We start from the raw sequence: 12,902 nt of genomic DNA on the forward strand, positions 1-12,902 counted from the left end.
ATAATAAAAAACACTCAACTCAGGTTTACTTATGGGATTTCCTGTAAACTTCACTATATTTCCATCACCATCTGTTTTATCATTTTGTAAGAAAGCTGAGTTTAAGACTCCACAATAGGTTAAATGTTTCCACATTGTGTATGAGCATTCACAGTGGCTCCTAAGACCTTGAATCAAGAAAATTATCCATTTCTCATTAAAATCTAAAACTCACTATGCTTCATAATGCTTCAAATACAGAGTAGCATCTCTCTTTGAAACCATGGTTCCAACTTGCAATACATAGTGGTTTTTGTCCTTATTCTGACAGTTTGATTAAAATTGACACAGAGCTAGGGGCGCCTGGGTAGCACAGTTGGTTAAGGGTCCAACTCTTGGTTTTGTCTCAGGTCGTGATCTCAGGGTCATGAGATTGAGCCCCGCGTCAGGCTCCAAGCCCAGCACAGAGTCTGCTTCAGTTTCCCTCATCCTCTGCCCCTCCCCTCTAGTGCGCTCTCTCTCCGTCTAAAATAAATAAATCATAAAAAAACAAACTCTACAGCAATTACTTTCCCAACAGAGTAATTGCACTTACGTCAATATCCTCTTGAGTAAAAGTTTCTGGATCTTCTCCCATCATGTTGGCTAAATGTCTCTTTCCTATGTTGAACTCTTCAATCTGCTTTTTAATAAAATCCACTGTGTAAGTTTCACGTCTTAAGGCTGCAACATTTTTCTTTGTTGTTACACCTGTGGTGTGCCTTAGCCTTAGTATCTAGCAGAAAATATAAACAAAAAGAGAAAAGATTTTAAGTTAAATAATGATCTTGTATGCCACGGTCTGTAAATGAAAAAGGATGTTCAAACAGTTGTCTTTATTATAGTACTCAGTTGGCAAGAGTCTGGGAACAGGTAAAAGGCCTGTTAAGAAAGCTGTTAGAAATTGTCCTCCGCTCAAAAGCTTGCTTACAAAAGCCTCTCCTTACATAGTAGTTTAAACTACTGGCATTTCAACACATTAAAACCCAAAATACCTGTAAGTAATATGCTACCTCCTTATCTACTACAAACATCCACATTTGATACCAATTGATCAATGTCAACTAGTTGTGATATTTGACACAAAGGCAATGAAGAGTAAAATGCCACTCCCTTAAAAAGAGGCAAATGCACGTGCAGACAGTACCCAGCAAGCAGAAGTCAAGGGAAGGAAGGAGCATGTACTGGGGGATAACACACTTAGGCTACTGGTAGTCACCTTGTTTAAGGGTACAAATATGGCTCATCTTTCAATGCCTTAAAATAATAGTTTAGCTTAGCTTGAGACTATTCTGTGGTCCTTATTTTAAGCTGATACAGTGAAGAAACTGCTTCACTAAGCACTGACATGATTTATCATTAATTTGGTTCAATACACTAACAGAAATAAGGGCTTTCCCATCCTTTTAAACTATCAGTAATGATATCACACTTGCTGCTGTTGATCCTTTTATGCTGTAGCACTAGGAATTTCCCCTCAAGGCATTAATAGGTCACCTACAATAAAGGGTGCTAAAGAACCAGAAAAATACTTTCAAATGACTGTTCAGCCACATTCAGTAGCTGGATATAACTACAACAGATATTTTTGGTCCTGGCTTTTCTCAATATCTTAATCTGTGGTTCTCAAATTTCATCCCAGCCTCAACAATTTTAAACACTCTTAAGCAATTCAGACCTTAAGAACTGTAATTCTTAGTAACTCATTCACTTCCCTTTTCATTAACATAAATTCTCTTTCACGCATACCAACACCAACACCATCCCTGCCTCATCCATTCCCTAACCCTTTGAGAATCAGATTCAAGTAACTAATAATTTGTCACTCTAGTAACAATAAAAAGCAGAAGAAAAAATACAGGACAAATATTACAATAACCTATTAATAGTAAAAATGATGTTCTTAAACTCTCACAAATCAAAATAGTGATAAAATGATTTCTTGCTACTCTTAAATGAGCAAGATAGGGCATTTTAAAATTCCATGAAACTTTATAGTTTATTTTTCCTCAGGGGAGCACAAAGGAGTTTCTCTCTTTATATTATTAATTGAGAATCTTAAGATGCTTTATAAAGATACAGTGTCACTATCAATCAGTAAAAACATGATCCAAACTTGCTTACGTATAGTTAGCCTGCCCTTATACAGCCTCTTTGTACACCCCTGTTACCTCTCCCCACAGCCAGTGCCAACAGCACCAAATCCTCATCTCAGGAGTTTTACCATCTTATTATATTTTTACTTTTTCCAGGGTTTTGCTTCTGTTTCTTTTTTTTTTTTTTTTATGATTTCATGTTTTCTTTGAATACGGGAAGATGCTGCTTCCCGTATTCAAAGTGAAGAGAAAATGCCTGTCTGCGCCAAGAATCATGGCAAAGCTATGGATCTAGAGGAGAAAGCAGCTGTCACTCAGTAGAGGTGATTTTCCCCAATGTTCCACTGCCAAAAGGATGATTACGTTGCTGGTTTCGTAAGTCATATGACAAAATGTTTTGGTCCATAACTAAACAATCCATTTGTAATACAGGTGACCCCACTACACTTCCCACCGATCACCAACCACAGCCGTCAGGAGAAATGAGTTTCCCAGTGAATGTGGGAGACTTCCATTCACTGAAGTAATGAGTTCTAAAGGAAGAGTAAGATTAGGAGGAAAGTGATGAGTTCAATTTGGGGCATGACAAGTTTGAGATGCTTGATGGGCATCCTGGGAGAGATAGGTGTCCTGGAGGCAGATGGCTCTGTGGGTGTGTACACAGGAGAGATCTAAGCTGGAGATGCCGTCTATTAATAATCAGCATGGGACATGATGTGACACCATCAAAGTAGGGGAAATGGCAGGCATTAGTGTTAGACTAAAAACATCTATTTTACCATGCAAAGAAACAACACAGTTTGTGAGGGAAAGTAGACGGAAAGGTAAGATTACTTGTCTTATGACCTTTTTTTTTTTATGAAACAGGACAAGAGATGGGTCTGCAGAGTAAGGGGAGACAGGTTTGATGGACTGAATACTTCATATTCAAAGAGTAATGATACAGTGGTTGTAAAGTAGACAGAACAATTAAAGGAAGAAAATAAGAAAAAAATTTAAGCACCCCTTTATACTGTATGTGAGCCAGGAGAACAACAGCTATAGTATTTTATTAATTATTTTCCTGTTTCCTATATATTTCCTTTGTATGTTTCAGTGGTACATTCAATGTACTAATTAGTTCAGAAGAGTTCTATCATCAGGCAAATTGTACCCTTCAAATTATCAAGTGTTCCATTCTCAGGCAATACTTTTACCTTGAATTTAATTTTATTGAATCGTAATATTGTAACTTTTTCAAACTTCCCCTTGCCTTTCCCTGGAATATCACTGCCCATATTTTTCATTTAAATTTTGCATCACTAGGTTTTGAGTCAATCTGAGGTTTTTTAATACATGAGAATATCCTACTTAAATGGACTTAATAGATACTGTCTCATTTTCCATCTTATTTTATCTTGTTTTTATCCTTTCATTCCTGTTTTCTTTCTTTTGCTAGATGGTCTATAGTTTTTTTTATATTTGTCTCTTGATCCGGCGATTTAGACACCAGACAGCCTGCTTTTATTTTAGTAATGATTACCTATATGTCTCCGAATAAAATGTTTAAATTATTTCTTCTGTCAACTTCAGAAAGTAACACTCATTGAATTCTCACTTACTTACTGTTTTCTTCTTCGACCATAGAAATTATCTGTTTTTCTGTCCTCCATTCATATCAGCTTCTCTCAGTCTTATTATCTCTTTGTTCTGCATCCTGTATGATTTTTAAACCTTTAATCTTTGGGATTTTTTTGTTTTCTGTGGTGTTAATTCTGCAGCCTCTCTGAATTTTTAGCTCTTAAATCACTGGTCTATCTCCAAAAATCTTTCCTTAACTATTTCTTTAATCATATCTTCTTGTCTTATCTCCTGTTTTATACAGCTCTCCCTAACCCAACCTTTTAAGAATGTCCTTGACAGTGTGAAGCAGTTATAGTAAAATAATTTGTGTTTTCTTCATCTCTCTCTCCCACACTGTTCCTTTACTTTTGTTCCGACAACATTTTAGTATCACCTCAAGCAAAGAGTTGATTATTGGCTTGAAGATTCATTTCTTCACTTGATTTAAAATTATCTTGTGTCTGTCTATATTCTTCAGACTTTGTGACATGTGGCGGCTTTCTTAGTTTTAACATAACTGAGGCTTAAAAAACTGTAAAAAATTTTTTATTTTTGTTCATTTAGAAAGGAATTTTTTTAAAAAGTCCCTACTTTGCTATTTTTCATAATCTCTTTAGGATCTTTAGAATCTTTTCAGACATTTGTATACACTGCCTAAGAATATGACATCCGTTTTATTATAAAGCCATCACAGCATCAGTACCAGATTACTGAATAGATTTATAAATGTTCTAAATTATTCCAGCAATGATTCACACAAAAATATTTACATTCAAAAGAGTCCATTTCTCATTAGAACAATCCATTAAGTAAGATGATGCTGAATGTGAATCCACTAGATCTTTAGCTATGAACAGCCAGAATTCCTGGAAAGAACGTGCTTTGCTGATAAGTACAAATCTCCAACAAAATTTTCTACAGGTTCTATTTCCAACTGAAAAGCTATGACAGAGAATTTTCCTAACACTCTGTTTTTATGGACTGGTATAGATACAACCTGACAGATTTGTTTCTTTTTTAAGATAATCAGTGGGTCAGACAACTATAATTTCAATCAAGCGGGTTGCCAAAGAAGCAGACACATCCTGACAGAGCAGTGATGTCCCAAATTTGGCCAAATGCCAGGGCTACACACTACTTTAATGATATTATGAGTATTAAGGAGTTTCCTTTTTGTTCAATTGGATAAAAATGGAACAAAGAAGAATCTGCCGCTTATTTGAATAGAAAAGGCAAAAGAAAAAATACTTTGAGGAATAAAAAGAAAGGTAAAGACTAAAGTCAGATTAAAGAGAACATGGATAGAAACAATATAAGGACACAAAGTTAGAAAGGATAGTAACCTTTTTGAATGAGTTTATATTTTTATCAGCTAGAGGTCTCTGAATGCAAGCAAAAGAAAATGGCTTTGCTTAAGCAAAAGAGACATTTCTTAGAAGACTAACAGGGGCCCAGGACTATAACTTGAAGCAGGCAGCTAAAAAACAGGAACGCAAATGATCCACAACACATTCAAGAAGTCTGTGGCCATTAAGATAAAATACTATTCCAACTGTCCTTAGCTCTCTGCTCAAGATCTCACGGGAGGGACTACCTAATGGGGCTACTTTGGGTCAGATGCCCCAGATTATAGTTCTTCCAGACTGTATCCAGTGGGAAAGAACTCATTCCTCCTGAGAAAATAGAGTGCCCTGCTGAAAGGGAAATGGACAATTAAAAGGTTAAACAAGGAAATCTACTACACTACTTAAGCAAAATTCACCATTTATTTTCTTTACACAATCTTGTAAATTTAGAGCCTTAACATACTTACCAATCAAATAAAATATAGGGGCTTTGTTTGAATTGTGCTTTAAACAAACCAGCTATAAAAAATTGCTGGGACAACCAGGGAAATTTGAATATGGTATCAGATGATATTAAAATTACTGTTCATTCTGTCAGATATGTGCATAGGGGCATGGAAGCTTATGTTTGTTTTTTTAAAGATTTATTTATTCATTTGAGAGAAGAGAGACAGAGCACGAGTGGAGGGTTGGGGCAGAGGGAGAGGGAGAACAGACTTCCCACTGAGCAGGGAGCCCAATGCGGGGCTCGATCCCAGGACCCTGAGATCAGGACCCGAGCGAAGGCAGATGCTTAATGGACTGAGCCACCTAGGTGCCCCCATATTTTGTTTTGTTTTTTCTTTTAAAATCTACCTGTTAGAGATGCACATTCAAGTATATACATAAGTAATATAATGGGAAGTCTGAGATTTACATAAAAGTTTACAGAAAAAAAGGTAGGGAGACAGATGAAACAGGACTGCAAAACATTAATAACTGTTGAAGCCGGTTAACATATATATACATAGCATTCATTATAGTATTCTATTTTTGTAAATGCCTGACTGAACATGCTTTATTTTTCATAATAAAATTCTCAAAAGTAAACTATTTTACAAGTTCTTTTAACAAATTTAAGCAACTACTATGGGCCACACTATCTACTGAATTTTAACAGAAATAACTGTCAAGCAGACTTGAGTGGTGTTAAAACGAGAACATTGTTGGGATTAACATAATAAAAAAATTAAAAAAAAAAACGAGAACATTGCCATACTGAGAGAAGGAAACATGAAGCATGGTCAAACTGCAGTTTTCTTAAAGTTACTAATCTATCTTGCAAAAAGGAGTGTGGCAGGTGTTCACATGTATACACATGTGCATACATACATGTACACATGCACATATCCCTATACGTAAGAACTCTTCACAAGTTTAAATTCAGGAAATGATCAGTGAGCATCTAGGAGGTATCTGTGGGCACTGTACTAGGCATCAGAGTAGGTATACAAAAGTTATGCTATTTTCTCAAGAGGTTTACAACCAGCTGTAGGGGAAAGACCTAAACACACAAGACACTTAGTTAATAAAAAAGAAGTAATGTGGGTCTTTCATAGTTGCAGATAGCTTCCAAGATGGCTCCCAGTGATTCTACCGCTGGTATTCATCCTATTGTTCAATCCCCTCCCCTTGAGTGTGGGCTTCTGTAACTTGCTTGAGTAACTTGCTTCTGATGAATAGAATACTATGAAAGCGATAGAATGTCACCTTTAAGATCATGTTACAAAAAGACTGTCTTCCCTCTTTTTCCCCCTCTCTTGATCAACCTGATGGAAGCCAGATGTGGTGAGCTGCCCTCCAGAGACCCACGTGACAAGAACTGAGGGTGGCCTCCACCCAGTCCAATAGCCTGGCAGGAGATGAATCCTGCTAGCACCCACACACAATGAGCAAATGGGGAGGTAGATTTCCACCCTCCAGCCTTGAGACTACTGGAGCCACAGCCAACACCTGGACTGCTACGTTATGGGAGACTCTGAGGGAAAACCCAGTAAAACTGTGCCTGCAATCCTGATGCACAGAAACCATGATATAACAAACGTCTGCTGTTTTAAGCTGCTAAATTTGGGGGTAACTTGTTATGCAGCAATAAATAACTAATTTATCATCCTACTTACAACAATGAAGCATAATACAAGTAGATTTAGTACACTAAATCTATCCTTAAAAGGACAGGATGAGATCTCAAAAGAAAAAACTTATCCCATCAAAGGAGTTTTAATTTCCATTGCTAATAAAATGGGATTTTTAAAAAATTCACAAGTTACCTAGGGAAAAACGTAACTAATTTACAGAGCTGCAGACAGCATTTGATACAAATGCAAGTCAATTTTTAATTTCAAAGAATTTTTAAGAAATTTATCAGTAAACTTTATTAAGACCCCATCATAAACCAACTGGATGCTATGATAAATACAGGACATTATAAGCTCCTAGGAGCCCATAAGATGAGAGAAGAACAGATATTTAAGACAAGAACAACAATGTTTTTACAATAAAATCAAAATACACAAGGGCTAAGCCACCAAATGCCACTGATCATTCTTTGGCAGACAGTCCAATTTAACAAGGGGTGTACTGACTCAGTGAACACAGAAAGTTTAAGCACTAAGTGTTTAGTAGAAAATAAAATTAAGAGGACATATCATTGATAATTGGTAATATTAGCTTTCAAAATAGAAAACTGGTCTACTGCTTTTCCTTATTATAAAAGTCATAGGGGCACCTGGCTGGCTCAGTCAGTAGAGCGTGCAACTCTTGATCTCGGGGATGTAAGTTCAAGCCCCATGTTGGGTGTAGAGATTACTTAAAAATAAAATCTTAAAAAAAAAAAAAAATCAGGGGCGCCTGGGTGGTTGTCGGTTAAGCATTCAACTCTTGGTTTCGCTCAGGTTATGATCTCAGGGTCCTGAGATCGAGCCCCATGTCAGGCTCTGTGCTCATCAGGGGGAGGGGGGAATCTACTTGAGGATTCTCTCTTCCTCTCCCTCCGCTCACACATACTTTCTCTCTCTATATATATAAAATAAATAAATCTTTTTTAAAAAGTCATAAATATTTCAAAAAGCTAAATTAGCATTCTTACATCATACTGACAGAGGATTTAAGAAAATCTGGGTAACCTTTGTAGTACACCATGACTGTCAACTGCTTATAATGCCAGTGCAATGTTCATTAGTGAAAGATTAAAAAAAAAAAAAATTCAAGTACCTTAGTATAGCAAAAGAAATCATAATCTGGGCCCTGTCAAACTTTCCCATCTCTCACCATTCTTGCACCAATTATTATACCAATTATAACTACTATAACCAATTAGTTGTTGTTGCCAGATCCACTGACTCTGTACATCTGTCTCTTCTGTACCTATTAACATCATCATAGAACAGAATACCTCTCTTTTTTCATGTAACTCCTAATTGCTCCTGAAGACTCTTATCATCTCCTTTGAGAAGCCGCCCACCACTCTACCCATTTCAACTCATTTGCATTAGACACTGCATTTCTGTGCTCTTCTGTATTTATCTCTGTAAACCTTATGGTAAACTGTGTGTAGGTCCCTGATATTCAGGGGTTTATAACCTGAAGTTTTGCCATTCACAAATAAGATTCCCTCCTCCATCCCAAATTTGGTACACTTAGATATTTGCAATTATAGCAGCATTAATACAAAACATGTATACCACAAGACTGGTACACAAGAGGAAGTCTGCTAATGAGGGTCCCAACTGAACACACAGGAGTCACAGGTTAAAGAACTTGTTTCTTTTTCCATGTGGCATCAGTATTTCTCACTTTTCTGTGACCCACAGTAATAACTACTATTTAGATCACCTAGGACACACTTATACATATAAACAAAATGCAAAAATACCCTGTATGAGATGTATTTGATTATTATTCCATTGTTTTATGAAACACGGCCCCTAAGAAAAATATGTTTTTTTCTGAGAGAGTGAGAAAGAGAGTGTGCGTGTGTGCGCGGGAGTGGGGGGCAGAGGGAGAGAGAGAGAATCCTAAACAGGCTCCACCCCCAGCGCAGAGTCTCAGGCAGGGCTTGATCTCATGACCCTGATATCATGACCTGAGCCCAAATCTAGTTGGATGTCCAACTGACTGAGCCACCCAGGTGGGCCTGAGAAAAATATAACTATTAATGTTAGAGATGGAAGTGAAGGAGTATTAATATTTAAGACAGACAAGCTCTGTGCCAGAAAAAAAAAAAAAAAAGCTTTATAAATGTCTTTAACCATATATATGGTAATAGTAAGGGTCTGACTGGGGTCAGTTAAGTCTTTCAGCTTATATGTGAGTTGCACTCTGTGTGGTAAAACATACTGTGACAATACTAAGGAATTTGGGGATTGGGCAATCTCAGAATCATCCCTAGAGAGTACTAAGGGTCAGTACTGTCTGGTAATTATTTGATAATGATTTGTTTACTTCACAGTGCCTGGCTCAAGTAAAGTGCTCAGTCAACATTTGCCATATGGAGGGGAAAAAAGCTTTATTTCAAGTCAGGGAGATGAAAATTAAAGTAGCAAGAAAAAAATCACTATTCACCCATCTTACTGAAAAAAATACCTAATGCCAGTAGGAAAAGGGGCACTCTCATACATCAATGATGGAGTGTGGATTGCTACTGCCTTCCTGGAAAGCTATGTGGAAATATCTATTCAAATGTAAGATGTACACATACTTTGTAGCAATAAACTCCCAACTGGAACTCTCTCCTACACAAATAAAAGCAACAGTACCTAAGAATTATTACAGGATGTTTACCGAACATTTTATTAATGGTAAGAAAGTGGAAACAAAATAAATGTGCATCAACTATTACCACTGACACATATGGATGCATATGATAAAAAGAACATAGAGAAAGACAGAGGATACATAGATTCTGGAGTTTGAGGGAGGGAGAGAAAGTTGGCACCCCTCCTTCCACACACACACTTAAGTGTCAGCAATAAAAACATTCTATATGCTATAGCCCCTTTTATAGCTAACTAAGCATATACAGGGAAAATATACTCAAAATAGATGCATGAAAAAATAAAATTTTCCAACATATTTTCCAATGATAAAGTATTAAGGGGCACCCGGGTGACTCGGTCAGTTAAGCATCCCACTCTTGGTTTTGGCTCAGGCCATGATCTCAGGATCCTGGGATGGAGCCCCAAGTAGGGCTCCCCTGCTGAGTGCTTCCCGCTCAGCCAAGAGTCTGCTTCTCCCTCTCCCTCTGCCCTTCCCTATGCTCATGCTCTCTCTCTCAAATAAATAAATAAAATCTTTTAAAAAAAGTATTAAAAAATAAATGATGGGTAAATGAATAGATGGACTGGTTGATTTAGGTTAAAATATAAAAGATGATTAAAAATATACAGCATTCCTTTTCTCAATAGTTTTTATTTCATAATATTTGACTTCTTTGCAATATTTGGTACTTGTTTATCACTTTCCCTACTTAAAACATTCACCTGTTTTCCATAACACCACACTGTTTGGTTCATTGAATGAACTTTGGCAGTTCATTCTCAATCTCTGGGAGGCTCTTCTTCCTTGACTGTTTCCTTCAGGGCCCTGTTCCTCTATTTATTCCAATTCAGGACACCTTCACTAGGTGTCTGAATTCACTTCCAAGGCCTTGATTAACATCTACAAATTAACAGAGGACTTGTAAATCAGATTTCTTCTTGAACAATAAACCTGTCAATCTTTGGGCCTACTGGAAATCTCCACTTGGACATCCCAATTATAACTGTATAATAAACACAATTATATCCAAAACTAAACTCGTTTTCTTCCCTCTCAAAACTTTTCCCTCCTTTTGAAATCCCATGTCAGCAAATGGCACCATCATCCAACTGAGTCCCGTGAAGCTAGAATCTTGGCTTCTCACTGCCCTCAGGAGTAAAGGAAAAGTACAAGTTCTGGTTTCCATCTCTCCAGAGACAAGGTGTTGGGAAAATTAAGAAAACAGAAACTGCACAGATGCAAGGCACTTTTAAAGTCACTATCAAACCTATCCACTGTGACTTTCTCCATTAAGTCTTCCAGACTACTGCAGGAGTCCAGTTCTCATTCACCTCCTCTGGCGCGGCATTCCTCCCCACTGGACCGTGGAGCAAGCGGGAAGGACCGTACCCTACACCACACCTAAGGCACGGACTCCCCTTAGCTTGGCAGCCAACTTAAGGAAGGGGGGGGGTCGCTCTAGTTCCGTCTGCAGATAACTTCCTCCCTCACTGCACCTGCGAAAACCAGAAACAACCTCAAGTGGCCGCTGCAAACCAATACCCATTCCTCCTCTCTCAACCTCAGACCTCTACTAGATACCCCAGACCCTTAAGTCCCCGTCTGAGGGCACGCGAAACGCCAGGGGAAGGTAGCGGCGCCGGCTCCACATCTTGGCGCTACACGAACCAGTGCTTCCACTTCTCCCTTACCTGGAATCCAGCACCTGTCTGCAACTCAGCAGCCGCTGCTTTCCAGACGCCTTGTCTCCGGGCGAGGCTAACCCTACCTCCGAGAAAAAGCCGGTAGGAAGCCGCTGCGCCGCAAGACACACAGGGAGCCGCCATATTGGCTGCCGGAGACGGGGGCAAGAGGGCGAAGGGGCGGGGCCTGAGGCCTGCGCAGGCGCCGGTGGGAGCTAGGTTCCGGGGGCTGCCCGGAAGAAGCAGGGGGCGTGTTCCGCGGTCCGGGGCGGCTCGTCGCTGGTTGGGTGTGTGAGCCCCCGGGGCGTGTCCGACTCCACCCCCTGGTTCGTAGTAGCCCCAAGCTGAAGCTCCAAGCTGTACCTCGTGGCCTCTTTCGCCTTCTACAGCTGCTGAATTCTGTTGTTGTCTAAGTCTTGGTATGACTTCCACGTGGCTCTTTAACCAACCCTTCCTTCCCTTGCCCAGCGCTGCACCTCGAGCTGGCTCTCCCTGAACCGCAGAACCCGCGCCGCTCCCCCGCACCTCCTTCTGCAGTCTGACTTCATCACACTCCAACGCGGAGGCTGCTCTCTTTGCTCACGCCAGAATGGACCCCAAGCCTTGCCTCCTATATGTTTTTCTACTATGGGTTTCCCCTTCTCTCTACCTTTCCACATTTTCAGGGTCCAGGGTCTCCACCTCCCTCCAGCAACTGCCAGCCCACTCTACCTTCCATGGCGCTCACACTCCTATTGTTTAACTGTGTAACGCGCGGGCTAAACCATTCACAGGTGAGGATGAAACAGTCTTAGCCATGTTTACGCGCCTCTCCGCATAGTGTTAGCGCAAAGCCTTAACTTGAAACCCAATCAGAATTAAATGCACCGTCATGGAATAGAAATGAGTACACCTTGCTTTCTGAGACTTATGTGCCCTTGAGAGTAACTCCCAGGGTGCTTTCTACAAAATACATTTTAAATGATGCAGAAAGCCGCTCTGAAAGGGTTTCCAAACATTTAGAATGGAAGGATCAGTAAAATTAAAACACAAACACACAAAGTTGTCAAGCAAATACATACACCATCATTTCTTAAAACACATTTAGTCACTAAAAAGGTAGAAATGACATAATCCCAGAAAAAAAAAGTGTTCCTTTAAATGGAATGCACTTCACTGTATTGAAAACTCACTCTGTTGTTCTTTTACTACCTTTTAGGCTAGTAAAACTTTCATCAGAAATTGGCAGAGGTTCACAAACCAGGATTTGGGAACCAAAACTTTATAGCTCATTAAAATAGATGCCTTTAGACAGCAGTTCCTACACATTGTCACAAAAGTGTTTTTAACTTAATTGTGGATATTTAATTAAAAAGAAAACA

At 39.0% G+C, this 12,902-nt stretch overlaps 1 protein-coding gene across 4 annotated transcripts in view; it reads right to left on the bottom strand.

Moving 5' to 3' along the window:
* MRPS9 (mitochondrial ribosomal protein S9) overlaps nucleotides 1-11,724 on the bottom strand; it is a 56,776-nt gene extending 45,052 nt beyond the window's left edge. Inside the window, exons 1-2 of one of the 4 annotated variants that reach the window (XM_081833329.1) lie at nucleotides 11,551-11,723; nucleotides 575-754 (exon numbers count right to left, since the gene is read on the bottom strand). In XM_081833329.1, coding sequence (XP_081689455.1) covers nucleotides 575-754; nucleotides 11,551-11,685 — 315 coding nt within the window. In that variant the 5' untranslated portion in view covers nucleotides 11,686-11,723. Of the gene's footprint in view, nucleotides 1-574; nucleotides 755-11,550 lie in introns of those variants that run through there. The other 3 variants (XM_081833330.1, XM_081833331.1, XM_081833332.1) reach the window with 3 other exon arrangements.
* Between the last annotated feature and the right edge of the window lie 1,178 nt (nucleotides 11,725-12,902).

The sequence above is a fragment of the Leptonychotes weddellii genome, chromosome 10 (genome assembly GCF_054177405.1).
Source record: "Leptonychotes weddellii isolate Sample4059 chromosome 10, ASM5417740v2, whole genome shotgun sequence".
NCBI lineage: Eukaryota > Metazoa > Chordata > Mammalia > Carnivora > Phocidae > Leptonychotes > Leptonychotes weddellii.